This window comes from Felis catus, chromosome D3 (assembly GCF_018350175.1).
Source record: "Felis catus isolate Fca126 chromosome D3, F.catus_Fca126_mat1.0, whole genome shotgun sequence".
Taxonomy (NCBI): Eukaryota; Metazoa; Chordata; class Mammalia; order Carnivora; family Felidae; genus Felis; species Felis catus.
In genome coordinates this window covers 8,685,465-8,706,694 of record NC_058379.1, presented here as the reverse complement: position 1 = coordinate 8,706,694, position 21,230 = coordinate 8,685,465, and the positions used below count along the sequence as shown (strand labels likewise).

Genomic DNA, 21,230 nt, shown 5'->3' with positions numbered 1-21,230 from the left:
GGGATCAGAGTTAGCTATGACCTTTTAAAACAACATTTTTTTTGAGAGAGAGAGAGAGCACAAGCAGGGGAGAAGGGGAGAGAGAGAGAGACAGAGAGAAAATCCCAAGCAGGCTCCATGCTGGTTAGCCCAGAGCCCAACACAGGGCTGTTTCATGAACCCCGAGATCATGACCTGAGCCAAAATCAGGAGTCGGACACTTACCTGACTGAGGCACCCAGGGGTCCCTAGCCCTGACCTGATAATGTAGCTACATTATCGTGTCTAGGAATGCAAGACTTGTGTGGCTGTCACTGCTATACATGAATCCTATCTGCTGGCAAGACAGCCTCTGGACCCAGACGCAGACGTAGCTCTGGGAAATCCAAACAGGGCCCCTGCCGAGGTCTCATGGACCTTTCTCTCCTCCTTTCTGTTTTCTCACGTTCTCCTGGAGTGGGGACCTGGGTTTTGCCCTAGGAAGGGAAGTGGTCAACTGCAGCAGCTGAAGACACTGGCCTGGAGGAACCAAAACCGGCCGAGCCAACCCTCTCTCTTCCCACTGGGTAAAGCCGGAACTGGCCAATGCCTCGGCCCAGTGCCAGCCAGCCCGGGGCACAAGCAGACCCAGACCCAGGGGCTGTGTTTTGACCTTCCTCAGAATGCCCCATGAACATCAAAAGGCAGACACCCAGAAAGCTCCTGAGACGGTGACAGACACGTACTTGAGCAAGCTGGGCTTACTGCTTGGTATGAAATGTGAAGGTGGGGCAGGGACTCCCTTGTGCAAGAGAACTGTGTTAGCGTTGCCCAAGCCAAGTCCTTCCTCTAAAGCTGGAGTTCCTGGTCCTTTTTTGTGCCATGAGTCCTCCCCTCAGGGTAATGTCTTTAAATGCATAGTATAGAATACATTTCATTACAAAAGACCCACTGTCTTGAAATGCAGCTATTGAATTATTTTTTTAAATGTGATAAATATATGAAGTTATTTGCTAACACAATAAACTATGAGAACTAACAGCTGGTTTAGTTACTTCAGTAATTTTGCAGTAGTGGTAAAGGGTAAGTTATATTTTAAGGTGTCTAACTATCTTGTGATTTGGAGACATCTGTGATCTCGATGGATGACAAAATCGTGGGTACTGCTAATACAAGTGTGATCTGTTACCTATATTCATAATGGAAGGAAATTGCTCAATTTCAGTTAGAGGTTATTGAAAATAAAGTAATTTTTTCCCATCCTAGAATACTAGCCTCTTAGACCCTTTGGAGCATAGAGGAATGTGCCCCACTCTTGCCTCCCCAACTCAAATGGGAGCTCTCCGAGGACAAAGCTGTTCCTTCATCTTATATTAAGTGTCTAGAAAGGGCCTGCCTTCCACACGGTGGGCATCCAACACCACTCTGTTGAGTCTCTTGGATTTTCTAGGTAGACAATTACATAGATTGCAGACCAGAGGTTTTCAATCTTTGTCCTTCTCGTCTCCTCTCTTGTCTCGCTGCATTAGCTGGGGTCCCGGTACAATGTTGAATAGAAGCACTGACGGTGGGCACCCTTATCTTACTATGCTCAGTATTCACTTATTAATTTATGCAGCAGAAATGTAGAGCACCTACTATGTGCCAAACTCTGAGCTGGGGATAAAGATGTAACAAAATTGACATCTTTTCCTGTCCAACCGAGAAGATTGAGTAATAGAGGCATTTCTGTGGACAGAAATCTTGAGAACTTTACTAAATTCTCCAGACTTGCCGACCTGCTGTCTCAGGATCCTGATTCCTAAAAGGTATGGAAATAAGTCCCTGCTGGTGGTCCCAGTCTCCAGAGCCTAGGTAAGGCTGGCAGCTGCGGGCTTCCCCGGGCGCCCTGCAGAGCTGGGCCAGGAGGCAGCACACGGGAGGGATGGAGGGATAATGAGAGATGTCTCCAGCAGGGGTCAGCCAGAAGATCAAGCCTGGGGCGAGGTTTGAGCCTTGGCTTCCTAGGGCCTGTTGAGGCCACCACCTGTCTGCACTTTGCTTGTAACTATAGGCAGGACCAATTGTTAAAGCCTATGGAAAGAGGATTGCAGCTTCCAGGTGGGCAGTAAGGTGGGGAGATACCTGATACCTGTTCTCTCCACCTCTTCCCTTCCCAGACCCTGAGGGAGTGAATGCACAGACCAGTTTAGTGCACACATCCCTTCCATTCTGTCCAGCTGGCACTGGTAGGGGAGGGGCATTTTTAATAGAACAGAAGGTTGAGGGGCGCTTGGGTGGCTCAGTCGGTTAGGTGTCCAACTTCGGTTCAGGTCATGATCTCGCTGTGAGTTTGAGCCCCGTGTTGGGCTTTGTGCTGACAGGAGCCTGGAGCCTGCTTTGGATTCTGGGTCTCCCTCTCTCTCTCTGCCCCTTTTCCACTCATTCTCTCTCTCTCTCTCTCTTTCTCGCTGTCTTTATCTCTGTGTCTCTCAAAAAATAAAGAAAAATTTTAAAAACTTAAAAAAAAAAAAAAAAAAGAAAGAAGGTTAAAGTTTAAAATGGACCAGACTATGGCTTAGGGACCAGAATAGGAATGTTGAAACAACAAAAATGTGACTGAGAAGTCAGATCAGACTGAGATGTTTTTAAGAAAGCCTATCCAGCAAGAGGTTGGGGGCAGGATTGGGAAGAGCAGACTCAGTGGAAGCCAATGGAAACAATACCCCTGGGGATTACAGCCCACCCCCACCCCCCCCCCCACACACACACCCCAGATGTCCCCATTTTAAGCCCCAAGACCTGTGAATACAGTACCTGTTGAAAGGGTGTGATTAAGTCAAGGGTGTTGAGGATGAGCCCCATGTAATCAAGAGGGTCTTTTTAGGAGGGAAGGAGAAAGGTCAGATCTAGAGGATATGGGATGATGAAAACACAGGTCAAAGTGAAGCCACCACCTGGAAAAGGCAAGGAATGAGTTCCCCACTAGAGCCTCCAAAAGAAACACAGCCCTCCCAACACCTTGCTTGTAGCCCTATTAAGACCATTTGGACCACTGACCTCCACAGCTGTTAAGATAACAAATTCGTGTTGTTTTAAGCCACTGGGTTTGTGGTAACCTGTTACAGCTGCAATGGGAAACTCCCAGAACTCCCAGGATTGAGACTCCTCCCACCCCCAATTAAACCAGAAGCGAGGAGGTGCGTGGGAGAGAGCCTCTGCCCAGAGGCGTTTGGGGCAAGTGGTCTTTTTTGGAAGACGGAAACTAACAGAAACCCATTCCAGAGCAGTGCCAGAATGAAGTGCGTGCAGAGTGCCGGGGAAGCCCTGGGCGGGGAGGGACGTTGGAGCTGCGCGGGAAGGTGAGTAGGAGTCAGCCTGGCCAGGGGGCTCAGCCTCCTGGCAGGAAGGCGCCCTCCTCCTTGCCAATACCAGCCCCCAGCAAGGACCCCCCCCCCCCCACGGGTGTCCCGACCACCTCAAGGTTGGCCATCCCCTGAGGGCATTGCGCCCACTCTCCAACCCCTACGTGGCAGATGCAATGCAGGGGACCCTCAAAGCCGCTCGGAGCCACCCCCAAGTAATGAGGGCAGGGGTGCTGCCAGAAGTCAGGCCCAGCTTCCCGAGCGTGTGCGGTGGGGAGGGGAGCGTTTCCGCCCCCACTCCATCCCGCAGGAGGAAGGAAGTGGTTCCCTCCTCCCACCCCTTCCCTCAGGCTCGCCTGGGACAGGATTCTCGTGATTCGCGATTGGCTCCCACGGGCGGACCTTTGTCCATCCGCGGGACCGCGAGAGGCCCAGGCCAGGCTCGGGGCTGCGGGGCGGGAGGCGGCCGGGTGGGGGACAAGCCGGAGACCACAGGGGAGACAGGCAGGCCAGGGCAAGGGGACTGAGACACAGGCGGGAGCCAGGGACCGAGACGCGAACGGGGTGAGAGGGCGGGCGGGTCGCGAGGAGGGGCGGGTCGAAAGGGGCGGGCGGGGCGGCCCGGCGGGCGCAGAGCTCGCAGTCGCTGCGGTGGCCGCGGGCGGGAGGGGCGCAGGGTAAGTGCTCCGGCGCTGGGACGGGGGGCGCGCGGCCCCCATTCCGAGCCCTCCCAGCCGGCGCCCTCCGAGGAGCGGACCCTCATCCCCGTCGCCGCTCCCCCGCCAGCCTGCCTGGGACCCCGCCCCCAGTTGCCCTCTGTTCTAGCGTTTACCGGGGCGGACGGTCATTCCCCGGGGGACCCCTCCCCCAGCCCTTGTCCAGAGGGTACTAGAGTCAGGTGGGGGGGGGGGGGCAGGAGACAGTATGCCACGCGACATGGGAGGGAAGTCCCTCTTGGCCTCAGTTACCTCCCCTTGAAAAACGGGAGCCTTGATAAGAACTGCCCTTTTGCACGGCGTGCTTAACGTGGGGACAGGTGCCTTCATTCATCACATGCTGAGCGCAGCAACAGGTGAGGTAAGTACCCTCCTTGTCTCCCTCTCACAGGTGAAGAAACCGACACTCGGGCCAAGCCACCCTGCCAAAGGAGGCAGAGCCAGAACTCACACCCAGGTCCGTGTGAACCCCTAAATCCTTTTATTCCTCGCCCTTGCCTCTCGCTGCCCCGCCAGGGAGACTGCGGAGAGAGAAGGGGTGGTAAACGTAGTACTGGGGACCCCGGGGGGAGGCTGAAATGAGGGAACCTCCAGGGCAGCAAATCCTTCACCTGGAAATACTGGAAACACTCACCTCTTGGGGCAGGGTGTGCTGAGGAACAAGAAGGGTAGGCTGGGGACAGGTTAAACTCCAGGACACGGAGGTACAGCCAGCCCCCTGCAGGAACTCAGAGACCTTTACCCCCCACCCCTCCACCCCCCCAGCCCCGCGCCTCTGCTGAGTGCAGGGGCTCCTGCAGGCTTCGCCATGGGACTCCACCTCTCCATGCCTCAGTTCCCTCGACTGTTCCGTGGGGTTGAGCATGGTACTTCCCTCACAGGAGTGCTGAGAGTTAAGTGACATGGTTGGTATAAAAGCTTAGCCCAGCCTCTGGCTCAAGGTTGCTACCGAGCTGTGTCCCCCTCCAGCCTCACCCGCCCCTCTGAAAGCACTCCTCTGTCCTGGACACCTTTAACTTAAGGTCAGTCAGGGACACCTGAGACCTGCAGTGTTTCTGGAAAGGCCCAACATCGGGTGGAAGCTTCTGATAAGACGAAAGCTGGCAGTGGTAACTTCTCACCCTCCGAGTACCTGGGGGGAAGTAGGGGCAGGGTTTTGAAAATCTTTGGGCTGAGGCTCGCACAATTCCAGAGTTGCTCTGCAGCCCCCAAGCCCTCCCCATCCCTGGTTTAGAGTGAAGGAGGAAGTCCAGAGTGTTCTTGCCCCAAAACCTGGTCTTCATCTCCTCTCCAGCATGTAAGCCGGCAGCAGGTTCTACTTCTCGGCATGTTCTGAATCCGGCCATTGCTCTGCATCCCCATATCGCTCGCCTCTTCTTGGCCTCCCTGCCACCACTCTTGACCCCCAAATGTTCAGAGTTGTTTACCACGCCCTCTATGAGATCAGACCCTTGTCTCCTGCCACCGCCCCCTTACTGCAGCCACACTGACCTCCTCTTTCTTCCTTGGACTTGCTGAAGGTTTTTTTGTGTTTTTCTGTGGGTTTTTTTTGCCCTCTGAGGGCCTGTGCACATGGTCTTCCAGCCATCTTCTTGTGACTTAACCTCTCTGCAATTCAGGGACCACTATGCAAGTCTCCTACTCAAGTCTTCCCCCACTACTCCACCTGCAGGAGCCACGATGGCCTGGTCCCTTCTTGCATTACTGTTTTTCCTTCTTCGCATGCTTAGTCTTGGGTGGTGTTACCTTGCTTATGTGTTTCCCTGGTTCCTTGTCTGTCCATCCAGCTGAAGTATCAGTCTGTCAGGGCCCTGGCCTTTATCTTCTTGGCTTTGGATTCCCCGGAACTCAGCACAGCGCTTGGCACATAGTGAATGTTCCAATTATATTGTACAATTGCAAGCAAGTGTGTGCAACCATTCAGGGTTCTACTTCTCATTACTTAACAGAATTCTTTCTGTATTTCGACATGACACCCCAGAGTTGTCATTGCTTCTGTCAGCCCATAGCCTTTCTCGGCTTTTCTCAAAAGCGGGGCTTGTGGGGTCTTTCCAGCTTCTAGGCATCATATCCAGCTTAGCTTGTCCACACTGTACATGTTTTTTGCTATCAAATTATTTCTTTGAGATAATAGTTCCCAGACTGTTGTGTTCAAGTCAAGAGTATGATTATTTTGAAGGCACTTGCCACTTATCACCAGATGGCTGTTGAGGAAAAACTATGCCTGGCAATGTGTGCAAGTTTCCCTACAGCCCCACAAGCATTGAGTTTTATCACTTTTGTCTGTTTTAATGGGCAGTTCGTAGTAGGTTGAAATTTTCTGTTGCTTGAATTAGTGAACCTGGGATTTTTTTTTTTTTATATATGTGCTGGTTCTCTTTCCTGTCTTGTGAAGGAAGGAAATCTCCAGGCGCCTTAACTGCCCCCTTCACCTTTGCTTGTGCTAATGGTTCCATTTCAGCCCATCTCCTGAGAGCAGGTTGAGGGACCCAAGGGGCTAGAACAGGAACACACTGAGCTGAACTCTGCTGGTTACAGAAGCTGTTCTGTCAGTCAACCAGCAAGAAATTCTCCAAGAGTCCCTTATGCCCCCAGCATGGTACTAAGGAGAAGAACTTGTTTTTCTAAGTCTATGTGCATACTTTTTTTTCAGAATGATCATTTTTTCCCCCAATTATAAAATCACACAGTGTGCAGTGTTATTGGAACATTGGGGCAGGAAAAGATGGGGAAATAATCTAAACACTGATCACTAGTGGGACTACATACATTTCTACAGGGAAGTCTTGGGCTGTCATTCCAAGGAGTGCACTTGATTTAGCACACATCGATCTAGGACAATCTGAAACACTGTATTATTTTCCTATGGCTGCTGTAACAAGTCACCACGCATTTGACTCTTCAAACAACATAAATTTATTACCTTGCAGTGCTGAGGGCCTCAGATGTACAAAATCAATCCATTGGGTCCAAATCAAGGCCTTGGCGGGGCCGCATTCCTTTTGGAGGCTCTAAAGGAGTATCTTTCTTTGCAACTTTTAGAGGCTGTCTGCATTCCTTGGATTGCAATCCCTTCCCTCTATCTTCAAAGCCAGTTGCATAACATCCTCAAATCTCTGGCTCCAACTTCTGGGTCTGTACCCACCTGTCCTTCTGTGTCTGATTCTCCTGCTCTACTCTATTCATAAAGACCCTTCTGATTACATCGGACCCACCTGGATATGGATAATCCCCGTCTTGGGATCCTTAATGTAATCATATCTGCAAAGTCCCTTTTGCCATGTAAAGTGACATATTCACAGGTTCTGGGGATTAGGACATGTATATCTTTGGGGGTGGGTCATCACTGAGCCTGCCACACCCTAAACGGAAATAAGCAAGATTCACGCAGTATGCGTGGGCTCACATTTGTTTAAGTTTTAAAAAAAGAGTAAAGACGGGTGTGTTGGTGAAGGCCTAGAACACCACTGAAGGCCACAAAGGAGACTGGTAAGAGTGGCTGCTTCTGGGGGCATCTGGATGGTTTAGTCAGTTGAGTGTCTGACTTCAGCTCAGTCTGTGAGCGCAGAGCCTGCTTCAGATCTTCTGTCCCCCTCTCTGCCCCTCCCCTACTTGCGCTCTCCCAACAATAAAAAAAAAAAAAAAAAAAAAAAAAAAAGTGGCTGCTTCTGGGGAGAATGGGTAGAAAGGAGGCTTTTTTGTCATATATTTTTTTGTGTTCTTTCGCTTTTTAAAGTTTATTTTGAGAGGGCGAGCAAGGGAGAGGGAGAGAGAGAATCCCAAGAAATCAAGAGTTGGATGCTCAACCGACTGAGCTGTCCAGGCGTTCCTATTTCCCTTTAGTATGTGCATATGTCACCTACATTAAAAATAAAAATTTTTAATGTTTCATTTTTTTTTTCAACGTTTATTTATTTTTGGGACAGAGAGAGACAGAGCATGAACGGGGGAGGGACAGAGAGAGAGGGAGACACAGAATCGGAAACAGGCTCCAGGCTCTGAGCCATCAGCCCAGAGCCCCACGCGGGGCTCGAACTCCCGGACCTCGAGATCGTGACCTGGCTGAAGTCGGACGCTTAACCGACTGCGCCACCCAGGCGCCCCAATGTTTGCTTCATTTTGAGAGAGAGAGTGCACGTGAGTGGGGGTGGGGAGGAGCAGAGAGAGAAGGAGACCCCGAATCCAAAGCAGGCTCCAGGCTCTGTGCTTCCAGCACAGAGCCCACTCTAGGGCTCGAACTCAACAAACCATGAGATCATGACCTGAGCCAAAAAGTCAGCTTAACTGCCTGAGCCACCCAGATGCCTAGAAAGAAATTTTAAGAAGTAACACAAACTCACTGTAAGAGTTCAGACCTTCTAGAAGTCAGTAGAAGGAAAATACCCACACTCCCTTTTTGTCCAGCAATAACCACTGTAAAGAGTTTGGCTATATTCTTGCAGATGTATTTTTTAAAATGCATGCGTAGGGGCACCTGGGTGGCTCAGGCAGTTAAGTGTCTGACTCTTGATTTCAGCTCAGGCCATGATCTCATGGTTCATGGGACCAAGCCCTGCATTGGGCTCTGCGCTGACAGCACAGAACCTGCTTGGGATTTTGTCTCCCTTTCTCTGTTCCTTCCCTGCATTTGCGCTCTCTCTCTCGAATAAGTAATAATAAAATAAAAATGCATATGTAATTTTTCATGTAGATGGAGTCATACTGTATACACTATGCTGTAATATGAATTTTTAAACAATGTTTATTTTGAGAACACTTGTGCACGTGAGAGTACGGGAGGGGCAGGAGAGCAAGGGAGAGAGATAATCTGGCAGAGCAGAGACCACTCGGGGCTCCATCCCACAAACGGTGAGATCATGACCCAAGCTGAGATTGAGTTGAATGCTCAACCAACTGAGCCACCCAGACTCCCCTGAATTTTTTTTTTTATCTTACTATATTATTCACCTCTTTCCTTATCTGCATATTAAGATTTTAACAACACTAGCATTGCCACTGCTCAGATGTACCCTAACTGACTTAACCAGAACCTCATTGGTGGACATATAGATACTTTGTTGCTTTCCAAGGCATTCCCAGCACTGGAGTGTATGTCTGTGTGTCTTTTTTTTTTTTTTTTTTTTTTTTTTAAGTGTAAACTGAAGTGAAAGTCACATAACATGAAATTAACCATTTTACGATTTGGTGAACATTTAGCAAAGGATCCCATGACATTTAGTGCATTCCCAGTATCATGCAATTGTCACCTCTATCCAGTTCCAGAACATTTTCATCAAATCAAAAAGAAACCTTGCACCCTAAACAGTCACCCTCTGCCCCCCATCACCCTACTCCCCGGCAGCCACCAATCTTCCTGTCTCTGTGAATTTGCGTGTTCTGGGTATTACAGATCAGTGGAATCATGTAATGTGTGATGTTTTGTGTGTGGTTTATTTGATTTAGTATAAATCACTCATGTTGTAGCATGGATCAGTACTTGATTTCTTTTTAGGACTGGATAACATTCCATTGTATGGATATGACATCTTTGATATACCCGTTCATCCCTTAATGGATACTTGAGTTATTTCTACCTTTTGGCAGTGACTGTTTATGTACATGTATTTGTTTGAGTGCCTGTTTTCAATTCCTTTGGGTATATGTGCATCCTTCCACATACACTTTGAGCTTTATGCTATTTTCAGAGGCTGTTAACGTAAGCAAGTTAAAAATAATTTGTAACAAAGTGTTGCAAAGCACATACTAAGATAAAGGAGAGCAGAATGTCAGATCCAGACAAATGTTTTCTTACTTTCCAGATCCAGAGAGGACAGGAAAATGGCCACCTGGGATGAAAAGGTAAATTAATTCTGGCAGACCAGCAGCATTAAAGGACTTCCTGGCATTGAAGACAGTTCTGCTTGGTGTTACAAACAAGATAAAACACCTGTTTGGGGTGTTTCTGCCTTACCAAAGTGTTTCGTCACAAAGGTGAAAACTGTAGCAGGAAGTCACAAACCTCAAGATGGCCTAATAACCTGAATCAGACCATTCAAACACCACCTCTGCATTTTTTAAAATGTTTCTTTATTTTTGAGAGAGCGCATGTGTGCAAGCAGGGGAGGGGCAGAGAGAGAGGAAGAGAGAAGGATCTCAAGCAGGATGCACACTGTTGGCACAGAGCCCGACACGGGGCTCAAACTCACGAACTGTGAGATCGTGACCTGATCTGAAGTCAGACGCTTAACCGACTGAGCCACCCAGACACCCCTCACCTCTGCATTTTAATAACCATGTGTCATAGGCCAAGACTTTCACCTCCCTGAGTCTCTGTGTCCTTATCTGGAAAAGGGAGCTAAAATTACCCTTGTTCCGGAAGGTTGGGAGGAGTTGAAGAGACCGTGGTCTCAGAATGCTGGGCTGATACTGAGCCCATACGGGGCTTTTCCCTACTGCCCATTTTACCATTTTACAGATAAAGACACTTGCACAAGATCACACAGGTAGGAAGTGGCCGAAGTAGGATTTTACCCTGGCCTCTCTCCAGGGAGAATGCTTTGCTTCCTGTGGCATGAGACCATCCCAAGCAGAGCCGTTAAACCCTGCTCTTGATATCTGGATGCAGGTTTGTTGGGTTTGAGGGGACCTCAGTTGTGAATAGTGAGGACAAGGCAGAAGGGAAACGTTGGCTTCCGTTTCACCTGTTCACTAGGAGGTTCTGGGGGGTTCTGGCCAGGTAGAGCCATCAGGGCAGTGTTAGAAGCTCAGGGTGGCAGCAGGGTGAGGAGGGCGGGGTCCAAGAAGCAGGGCCATGGGATGATAATGATGAGCATCCTGTATCTCATCAAATTGATGACCCCTTTAACTGTAAGAGTCCTTCGGATTTGAGGTCTGTTAACAGTGTGGTGGGGTAAATGGCCAGTGGATGCCACCAACTCTGATTTCAGAAATGTTGAAATCTGGGGAAGAATCTGGGGACATGTTTGTCTTTGAATTAATGAACTAAGGTGCAGAAGTTGTAATAATAACACAAGCAATGTCTCTGGAGCACTCACTGCTGTGCCAGGCATGTGCTAAGGGCTTTCTGTGTATTTGATTATTTAATGCTCACAACAGCCCTGTGCGCTAAGTACTATTCTTTCCCTTATCTTCCAGGTAGGGAAATTGAAGCCCAGCAAGGTTTAGCAATTTGCTCAAGGTCACACAGCTGACAAGGGGTTCAAACCCACGCTGCCTGGCTTCCATGTCCTGATTACTGACTAGTGGTTGTGCCCTGTCTGCTTTTCAGACACAGTCTAGCCCAAAGACAGGTTAGGTCTCCAGAAGGAAGAGCCCAAGGAAGAGCTCACCCCTGGCAGGAAGGGAGCCGGGAGTGGGGAGCACAGGGGCAGCACTGGCTCTCTGGGGAGGATTCCTTCCCTCATTCATTCATTCAGCCACAAATGTTTATATCAACACCAGCCATGTCCTGGAACCAACTACAGCTCTCAGGCCATAGCTACCCAACTGAAGGCATTGGTCTCTGCCTGCCGGTGACTTCCTCTCTAGCTGCGAGACCGGTCTCAAGTCACAAAACTGAATGTGGGAAGGTGCACATGGGGTGAGCAGTAAAGGAGAAGCCATGGTTAATGTGGGCCCCTCACAAGGGCCACTGAGACCTTCAGACCTTCAGATCAGAGGGCTCCCCGACCTGACACCTGTGGGGCCTGAGGAGCAAACCAGGTAGAGGATGAAGTCTGTGAGTCTTGGCAGAGGAAGCGACCCATGCCACGGACAGAAGGCAGATGGCCAGGGTAGGGCAGCGTGGTGGGGGGCCAGGATGTGCTCAATCTGAAGAGACAAGGCCAGGCAGGGCCCAGGGGACACTGAAGGTTCTGGTGGTGGTGCTAGGAACAGTGGGCAGGGCAGCCCCCGATCAGGTCTGGACTTCAAAAAGCCTCTCTGGTGTCCTGTGGAGATGGGTGGAAATGCCAGAAAGCACATGGGGGGCAAGCAAGGTGGGAGCCCTCCTGCAGGGGAGCAGGGAGCGAGGCACTGGCACTGGAGAGAAGCGAGCAGTTGGGAGGGATTTACGAGTTCGGTGCCCAGAATCTGGGGAGGATGACACGGAACGTGGGGCTCATGTTCAGAGGAGGAAGACCCCTTTCCTTTGGAGGGTCGTGGAGGGTTCTACAGAAAAGGCAACCTTTGAGCTGGGCCTTGGGATTTGAACTTACGGGATCCAAGAGAAGGGCATTTCCAGCAGAGGGAACAGCATGGAGAAAGGCCTGGAGGCAGGCTCATGTAAAGTTCTACAGAGCAGAGGGGAGTTGAGGGGTGAGGTGATGGTGAAGGTCCCTGTATGCCCGGCTGAGGAATCTGCACTTTGACCATGGAGAACCCTAGTTCTGGAGCAGATTACCTTCCGGTCTGGGAGGTGCTAGTTTCCCCCTGTGCAAGCCGGCCTTGGGTTGCTCCGTGGCTCCAGCGGGTCAGCCCCAGGGAGAGCAGCTCAGGGCCGGACAGCCTGGGTTCCAGTGCTACATCTGCCCCTTGTGGGCTGTGTGACCAGCTTCCAAGCCACCCTGAGCTTGGAACGTATTAAATCAGGCAAACCAAAAGAGCATGTGGAAATGCTCAATGCTGGTTATGGAACCAGCCCATGTTGTTCTGGACAAAATTCGATAGTGTATGTTGAGCATCATGAAAATGTTCCTAATCAAACGTGGGCGTCTCACTTAAAAGGAGATAACCCATGAAAAGAAAACTGACTGACAGCACCGTATTTCTTGTCACATGAGGTACCATTGATTATAGATGCGCCATTATTTTATATATCACAAAGAACATAATACTGTCATTTACTGTGACCTTATGTTGCATAATGTTAACACTGGTCAGTCGTGAGACCTTCAGATTTCAAGAGTGTCAAAATATGAGGAAATGTGGCCTTTGAATTGGTGATAAAGGTGCTAAAAATGAACAATCAGTAAATGCAACAGTGAGAGCATTAACTTCTTGGTGAAGTTTCTTGGCCATTAAAACATACATCTGCGGCGCCCGGGTGGCTCAGTCAGTTAAGCCACTGGCTCCTGATTTCAGCTCAGGTCATGCACGATCTTACAGTTGTGGGATCTAGCCCCGCGTCAGGCTTTAGCTGGGTGTGGTACCTTCTTAAGATTCTCTTTTGTCTCTTTCTCTGCCCTGCACACACTCGCTCACTCTCTTTAAAAAAAAAAGGGGGGGGGGGTGGGGGACCAAAAATCTAGTGGGGAAAAATAACATATGAGATTGTGTGTGGTCTTTGATTACAATTGTAAAAGAGACCTTAGGTGGATGATAAGTCTGTTGTATTAGGAGTATCATGAATTTACTTCCTTTTGCTCATGTTGTCACGATGCTGAAAGAAATAGATCTAGAATAAAGGTCTGTTCGTTGGGGTGAATGACAGCAGGTAAAGTGGGGGTGGGGAGTGTCCAGGGGAGTCTGAATGAAGCCAGGGAGCTGGTGGGGTGGGGTGAGGGTCGAAGGCACAGAAGCACAGGATAGAGATGAGGAACCAAGGAGACATGCTGGGGGGAGGGCGATGACAACAGTTGTTGCGGGGGGAATGACCCCTGAGAGGGGGGACACAGGAGCCTTTTTGTCATGCCACAGAGGCCAGTACAAGGGCTGGAGCTGGAGAAGATTGGGCCAGGATCACTTGTGTAGCACTGAGCCTCTATTGATTCGGAGAACAAGTTCCTTTTAGTAATTTATCCTTGTGCAGTTAATTGGGTTTGTTTTTCTTTCTTGAGTTTATTTTGAGAGAGAGAGAAAGAGAGAGTGGGGGGGGGGGAGGGGAAGAGAGGGAAGAGAGGGAGAATCCCAAGCAGGCTCCGCACTGTCAGCACAGAGCCCAATGTGGGGTTTGAACCCACAAACCATGAGATCATGACTTCAGTTGAAGTCGGACGCTTAACTGACTGAGCCACCCAGGCACCTCAGTTGTGGGTTTTTTTGTTTTGTTTTAATTTTCAAGTTAGTTAACATACAGTGTAGTCTTGGCCTCAGGAGTAGAACCCAGTGATTCGTCCCAGTGAGACACCCAGTGCTCATCCCAACAAGTGCCCTCCTTAATGCCCGTCACCCATTTAACCCACGCCTCAACTGTGTTTTTAAAAAAATGTTGTCATGGAAATGCTTTTACCAGCTCTTTATTGTCCGGCTGCCCTAGTGTTTGAGGGGAAGATGATGGTGTTGCAGGAGAAACTGGCGGGGGTTTTAGCCCTGGTTCAGAGAGAGGGGCCGTGGACTCTGCCCCTTGCCACCACCCTGCAACTCAGAGTTCCTCTTCTGTGAAATGGGAACGGAAACACTCCGTCTACAGTGGTGGGGCTCAAAGAAGCTCGTGCGTGAGAAGCACTGAGCAGGGCCGCCCAGACTCAACCCATGGGAGCTGTTCCCTGGGTCATGAGGACGAGCTGGATTTTCAACCAGCAGCTGACCTCCTCTTCCTCTCAGGGGATTGCGTGTCGCCAGCCACACGGGGCACCTGGGAGCCAGGGTGCTTAGAAATCACTATAGCCCTTTGCTCATTTCTCATGAGCTGGAGGCGCCAGGTTTATTTATGGTGCACGTTCTCAACTTTGGCTGCAGATGGGAGATCCCAACACCCAGGCCACCCCCAGACCAATCACAGTCTTGGGGCCTGAGACCCAGGTATTGGGTTTTTTGGTCTTTTGGTTTTGGTTTTTAAAGCTTCCAGGTGGTTCCAAAGTGCAGCCAGGGCTGAGAGCTACTGGTTAGACTGTGGCGGGGTAGGGCCTCTCTCCGTGGGCTACTTCACAGTGAGGCGGGGTAGAGCGTGCTCTGTTCCGGGGCCAAAGCATTGCTAAGATGTTAGAGCCGGAAATTCCGTGGATGCCTCGGTCTCACATTGGTGATAGGTCTTAATTTCTGGCTGAAAAACGGTTTGTTTGTTTGTTTTCTTTCTATGCTTTCATTTTCTTCTGTTTTTGTAAACAACCTGACTTCTGCTTCCCAGTGAACATGGCTGACGTCACACACTTTAGACGGGACTGTCTCCTCTCTGGCAATCCTCGTTTCCTTACCCCTGGGAAATAGACTGGGCACGTCCTCCCATATCTGCATCTCTAAAACTCAACCTGTTGGTGACTCCTGCAATCGGTCATTTAAGCAATGAACTAGAATAAAACGGAAAATACAAGGGTTCTCGCACTTAGAAACTTGAGTGTTGGTTGTGGAACACGTGTATGTATGTCAGAGTGTACTAAAAGGCAGCATGTAAAGTGTATTTTTCTCACTGAGTAACACTCGGCTGAGCTCCCTGCACGGCCCTGAGCTCCTCACAGCTGTGAGCCTGGTCCAGGGCGGCGTTCAAGGAGGTTGTGCAGGAGGAAGGGGCTCCGGGCCAGGCAGCCTGCGTCTCACTCTCGCTGGCCGTGTGACCTGGGAAAAGTTGTTGGCCTCTCCGTTCCCAGTTTCCTCGCCTGTCGATGGAGATGTCTCCACTCCCCACCTCACGAGGCTGTTGCGATGTGTTATTAGAGGACTTTGTACGGAGCTCAGAAATGGCAGGTGCCCGGGAGGTAGTTGACGCTCACTGTGGCTCCTGCTACCGGATGTTATTGCCCGCATCATCTCCACCCAGCCTCACCCTCATCTTGCCAGGTTGGCGGACCACTCTGTCAAGACGGGAGGGATCCTGACCCCACAGGAAAAGGAGAGAAGTGTTGCAGCATTTCTGGGGGGACGTGGGCCACCGGTCGGGCTCGTTGGCCCATAAGCAGCGGCCCCCGCAAGCCGGTCAGCCATCAGTGGTGGTTGTTTTTGCCAACCTCAGACTTCCTCCCCACCCTAGAGAAGGAAAAGCTGCCACGCTTATTTAAAGACTTCCCTGATTTTAAAAATAGGCATTCCTCAGAACACCAATCCCCGGGGGCTGGGGGCGCGGCCCTGGGGTAGGTGACCGTGCGCCTGGAGGCCCTCCCGCCTCCCTCCCGCCAGAGGAGAGGTTTGCTCCAGGGATTCATTCCACCATCCAGGTATGTTCAGTGGGGGAACTGCCAGCTGCCAAGCGTGGAGGGCCCTCACGGTGGCTGACGGTCTCTAACAGAGGACTCAGTTCCTCCGGTGGGGACAGCGCGAAGTGACGTGTCCACTGGGAAGCCTGTTAGAGACTCGGGCTCAAGGTTGCAGCTGGGGGCTGGTCAAGGAGGTACCTTCTGTACAGCACTTAGAAAATTCCAGGCTCCCTGAAGGAAAGCAAGTGTTCAACATAAACTGAATTGTGTACACACACGGTCTGGGCCCACTGAGCTGTTCTTACCAGTAAGTGGTGGAACCCTCCAGATGCCAGCCAAGGACCAAGCAGGCCTTTTCTAAGAACAGCAGCCTCAAGCCTGTTCTGCACAGAGTGACGGGACTATGTTCTGAGAAGTGCTGTCTGGCCGGATAGAGTGCCAGAGAGTAGTGAAGAGCCGCCGTGAGAGCTAGAGGTGGGGCCACGGCGGTGGCAGAGGGCCTAGTGCCGAGTGGGCCCTGGGGGTGGGGGAAGGAAGGTAGGCACTGGGGACAACTTCTCTGATCTTCCCTGAGTGCGTTTTCCGTGTTCTGGACCCGAAAACCAGAGACCCAGGTACCTGTCTGGGACTATCCGTTGACTGGTAGCATTTGCCTTGTTTCAGGGCCTCAGTTTCCCCATCTGCTAAGGGAGGGAAGACAGCATCTCAGAACCTGATTTCTACCTCTTAGGAAATCATCATTTTGTTGCTTTAAAAACAAATCGACTTTTTCTGCCATATTTTCCCCTTGTTTTATAAGGAACAAAGCTGGTAGACTTGAGAGTTCATTTTGCCGGCTTTATCAGTCACTGTTTGTTTTTAGGTATTTGTTCCATTCTTTTTTTTTTTTTTTTTAAGAATGAGTAGGAGAGAAGGGGTGGGGGGAGGGAGGGAGAGACAGACAGACAGACCATCTTAAGCAGGCTCCACGCTCAACATGGAGCTTGAAGCAGAGCTCAATCCCACCACCTGGGATCAGGACCTGAGCCTAAATCAAGAGTCAGTCATTCAACCAGCTGAGCCACCCAGGCATCTGTTTTGATTTTCTTATTCAGGGATTTCGGGGGGGGGGGGGGGGAGAGGGAGAGAAGAGAGTGAGTGTGTGTGTGTGTGTGTGTGTGTGTTCGTTCATCCTCCTTCCCCCCCTTACCCTCAATACTTCATTCACTACTCAATTCTCTGTAGGCGGGATCTCCCTCCAAGAATGGCTATTTCTTATGATTAAATCTAATAGAATAAAATTTGAAAGTTTCTTTTCACCCTCCAACCCAATTGAACTCCTTTCCCAGAGGGAACCATTTAGTTTGGGGTATTGATTTTGCCTGTTTTTAACAAAGGTGGCATTATATGATACAATCTGGTCCACAACGTGCTGCTTTTCACCTAGATTTCATATAGACCAAGAACACCTTTCTGTGTCAGCGCCTACAGGCACACGGGCTTGCTGCCTTCTTAACAGCTGCCTAGTATTGTCTAGTGTGGGTCTCCCATAGCGTGTTTAATGATGGACTTTGAGGTCATTTCCAGGTTTGGGCTGTTGTAGCAGGACTTTAGGAAGCATCTATGTGCTAATGTGTGAGTCCCTTGTCATGTCAAAGGATAGGGACATTTTCAATTTTGACAGAAACCGGTTAGGGCTGATCCCCTCCTTCGCTCCCGTGCCTGGCATATTGGAGCCGCTCAAACATCTTTTCGAAAGATGAAAGGAACTGTCCCGCTGCCCTCCTGAGAAGGGCGTATCCGTTTACATGCCCCCGTCCCTTGCCTCTGTCATCCTGCCATACCATGCAACTCTGAGCAGTTGGCCTCTCCTCCCCGCACCTCAGTTTCCCCTTCTGTGGATTGGAGAGCCTGCCCCTCCCTGCCCTGCCTCCCTCCCAGGATTGTGACAAGCATGAAGAGCCGAAGGGGGTGGAGGTGGCCTGTAAGCTGCGAGCAAAAGGAAGCCGCTGCTGCCAGGACTGGCTGCAGAAACAGGCTTTTCCAAGTGGTCTGTGACCTCTGAAGGAGCCCGCTTTCTCCCGCTTTCTCCTTGGAGTCCGGGGTTGGGGTGTGGCCCACAAGATACAGGGAGGGGGCACACCGTCCGTGGCCACCCGTCGTAGGCTGATTCGGGCACAGGCTCTGCATTAGCTTCCTGGATCTGCCGTGATGATAACCACACACTGGGTGGCTTAACGCAGCAGAGACGCCTTCTCTCCGTTCTGAAGGCTCCGAGTCTAAAATCAAGGTGTTGGCAGGGTCGGTTCCTTCTGGAAGCCTTGAGGGAGCATCTGTTCCATGCCTTTCTCCCAGCTGCTGGTGGTTGCTGGCTGTCTGGCATCCTTGGCTGGTAGATGCAGCCCTCCCGTCTCTGCCTCCACCCTCACACGGCCCCTCCTCCTCTTGTAAGGACATCAGGGCCCACCCTAAATTCTGGATGATTTCATCTCAAGCCCCTTCACTAGTTAAACCTGCAAAGACCCATAGTCCAAGTAAGGTTATGTTCCGAGGTTCCAGGTGGACAGGAATTCGGGGGCAGCCACTGTTCAACCCCACTACACGGTCCTAGAAGGCAGATCTCCAGTCATTGGCTGCCTGCCTTTTTCTCAGCCGTGTGTTCTAAAACAAGGGCTCCGAGTCGTAACAGCCCAGGGGCAGATCGTGGCTCTGCCATTTCCTAAGTTGTGACTTGGGACAAGCCACCTTCTTCACTAAGACCCAAAATGATGGTCTTAACCTCAGAGGGTTGCTAGGAATAAAATTCAATAGCTCATTTAAGGAACTTTAGTGGTATATTAATATAATAAAACAACATAATAGTAGATGTCACTGCTATTGTGTCTTATTGGAGTTTGGGGGCAGGAGATGTTGAATAATACGCAAATCAGGTCCCCAAAGTAGACTCTGGGAGGAAGCAGGGAAATGGGGACTTAAGGGACATTGGGAATCCCCTGAATTTCTTTTTTTTTTTTTTTAAAGTGCCTTTTTCTGTGATTGTTGGATGACCGTGAAATAGGGACTCCCCCTCCTATAGATGGCAGCTTCAACACCTGTAAAACTAAATGTTCACAAGAACATTTTTTTTCTCTGTCTCTTCTAGGTCTCTTTTTCTCATTTCTCCTCCCTCTCCCAGGTAGCAATCTTTTTGGTATGATACTTGACATGTGTAGAAAATAAGTAGGCGATACATTTACCTTTGAGGAGGTAGCTCCTGTGGTTTGCTGTTAATTCGTTTATTAAATAGTTTTCATACCCCTCCCTGTGAGAGCGGGGAAGAGTCTGCCCTCCCAGAGTTTGCAGACCAGGGCAGGACACAGACGATACTGAGATGGCACAGCACAAGTTAGCAAATGGTAAGACATGGAAACAGGAGGGACACTCACCCAGCAGGTGGCGGCTAAGGAAGACCTCCCTGGGGTGGTACGGTCTAGACACATCTGTAAAATCGTGTATGACAGGCAAAAGATAATTCAGATAGCGGGCGCAGGCATGTGGAGTTCTAGAGCAAGAGAGAGAGAGGTTTATTCTAGAACCACAAGACATTGGGTGCAGCTGGGGTATGGCGGAGGCAGGGGACCTGCGGAGACCAAGAGAGCTTTGTGCCTTTGTTCTGAAGGCAGTGGTTGGCAGGAGGTAGGGCGGAGGACTAAAGGTCATGGGGGAGGAGGCAGGTGAGGCTAGGGACACAGCCAGGTTGTCGCCACAGAAGGGGGACCCTGGCCACCGCTGTGTGGAGAAAGGACCAGGCAGAAGGCCAAGTGAGCAAGGAGGCCAGTGCAGGTGTCTAGGCAAGAGGTGATGGCAGTTGGAAAGGGGAAGAGGGAGAAGAAAAAGGTGCGTGAGCCATTTTTAGGAGGTCAGATTGCCAAGGCTCAAGGGAGAGAGAGGAGCCCAAGATGATCTTTGGCTCTTGGCTTGGGCAGCAGGGTGGGTATGATGCCATGCCTTAGGGGAACATGGAAGGAGTAGTGGATGGGGGGCAGGGAAGATAAATGGATTCAGTTCAGGTCACAGCAAACAGATGACCTGGCAGGATACCACACATCATGCTGGAGGTTGATTTGCACATGAGACTGATCTGCACGTGTTCTCAGTGTTGAGAGCCCAGGTGTGCTGAGACTGCCAAAGGGGGAGGCTGGCCCTGCCTCAGCACAAGGTCACCAGCACTGGGGGACCTGGTGGCATGGGGGCAGGGACATGGAGGCTGAGGAGGGTGACCGGACATGGGAGAAAAATCAAGAGGCAAGATTGTCAAACAGAACCGAGTCAACGGTGTGAGAGGATGCGGTCCAGTCCAGGTGGCAACCACAGTTGTGGGCTTTGCTCCAGGTGACCCTGGAGAGAGTAGTGTCAGGATATAAGGGGACGGCGAAGGTTAAGGCAGGGGAGGTAGAGATGGGCGTGTCCAGTGCCAGGGACCCTACAAGTCTAGATTCCTGGCGTTGTCAGTGACAGAACTCAATCTAGCGTAAGCCTCAAAGGGAATCTGTCAGTTCGCGTGACTGCGAAGTCTGGGGGTTGCAGGGGCAGGCAGTGGGCCAGGGAGCAGAGAAGCGAACTGTCCCCGGCCGGGGATGATGTCCGAGGAGCAGAAATGAGAGTTTGCGCTGCTGAAGAGGAAGGATAGCAGGCGCTCACGGAGGGCTGCTCCAGGCCGGGCCCTGAGGCTGGTGCTCCGAGTAGCTCACTGAGTCAATCCTCCCATTTGCCTGGGCAGGGAGGAGGAAGCTGAGAGCCCCAAGTGGGTGGTGAAAAGTTGCCGAAGCCCACAGCATTTTCATGATCAGCTATATCTTTGACCTTTTCTGAAACTCCTCTGCTTTTGGTATGTCATATTTTTGACTTAAAACCAGAGTTGTTTTCTGCTCTGCTGGGTGCCATAAATATTTTCATCCCAAATTACAGAAAGTTGCTTTTTACTGGTCACAAGGTTTCAGAAAGAAAAATTCCCTCTCCTGTAAAATATAAATGTGGTTTTTACAAAGCACCCCAAGGCTCCCATCATGCTGAGAAAACCAGCCCAGGAGGCTTCCGTCTGCCAGGTGAGGCGTTTTAGGGGAGAATTACGGCCAGTAGCTGCCCAGAGGGCGTTGGGACAGCCATGGAGCTGGCCCTTGGCAACGGAGGGAGGGTCCAGCCTGAGACCAGCTACAGCCCAGCATGGAAGACAGTACCAGTGCCCTCAGCCAGCAGATGGTGGGCTTCTG

General features: G+C 50.7%; 1 protein-coding gene across 8 annotated transcripts in view; it reads left to right on the top strand.

The window, feature by feature from the left end:
* The first annotated feature begins 3,114 nt into the window (after positions 1–3,114).
* The window catches only part of HVCN1 (hydrogen voltage gated channel 1), a 37,374-nt gene continuing 19,258 nt past the window's right edge, over positions 3,115–21,230 (top strand). The window contains exons 1-4 of one of the 8 annotated variants that reach the window (XM_045042376.1): positions 3,115–3,299; positions 4,410–4,475; positions 9,817–9,856; positions 15,003–16,023. Coding sequence is in view for 5 of the 8 variants with exons in the window: in XM_006938465.4 (XP_006938527.1) it covers positions 9,836–9,856 (21 nt within the window). In the remaining 3 variants the exon portion in view is untranslated. Of the gene's footprint in view, positions 3,300–3,718; positions 3,867–3,912; positions 3,980–4,127; positions 4,380–4,409; positions 4,476–9,816; positions 9,857–15,002; positions 16,024–21,230 lie in introns of those variants that run through there. The other 7 variants (XM_006938465.4, XM_045042375.1, XM_006938464.4 and 4 more) reach the window with 7 other exon arrangements.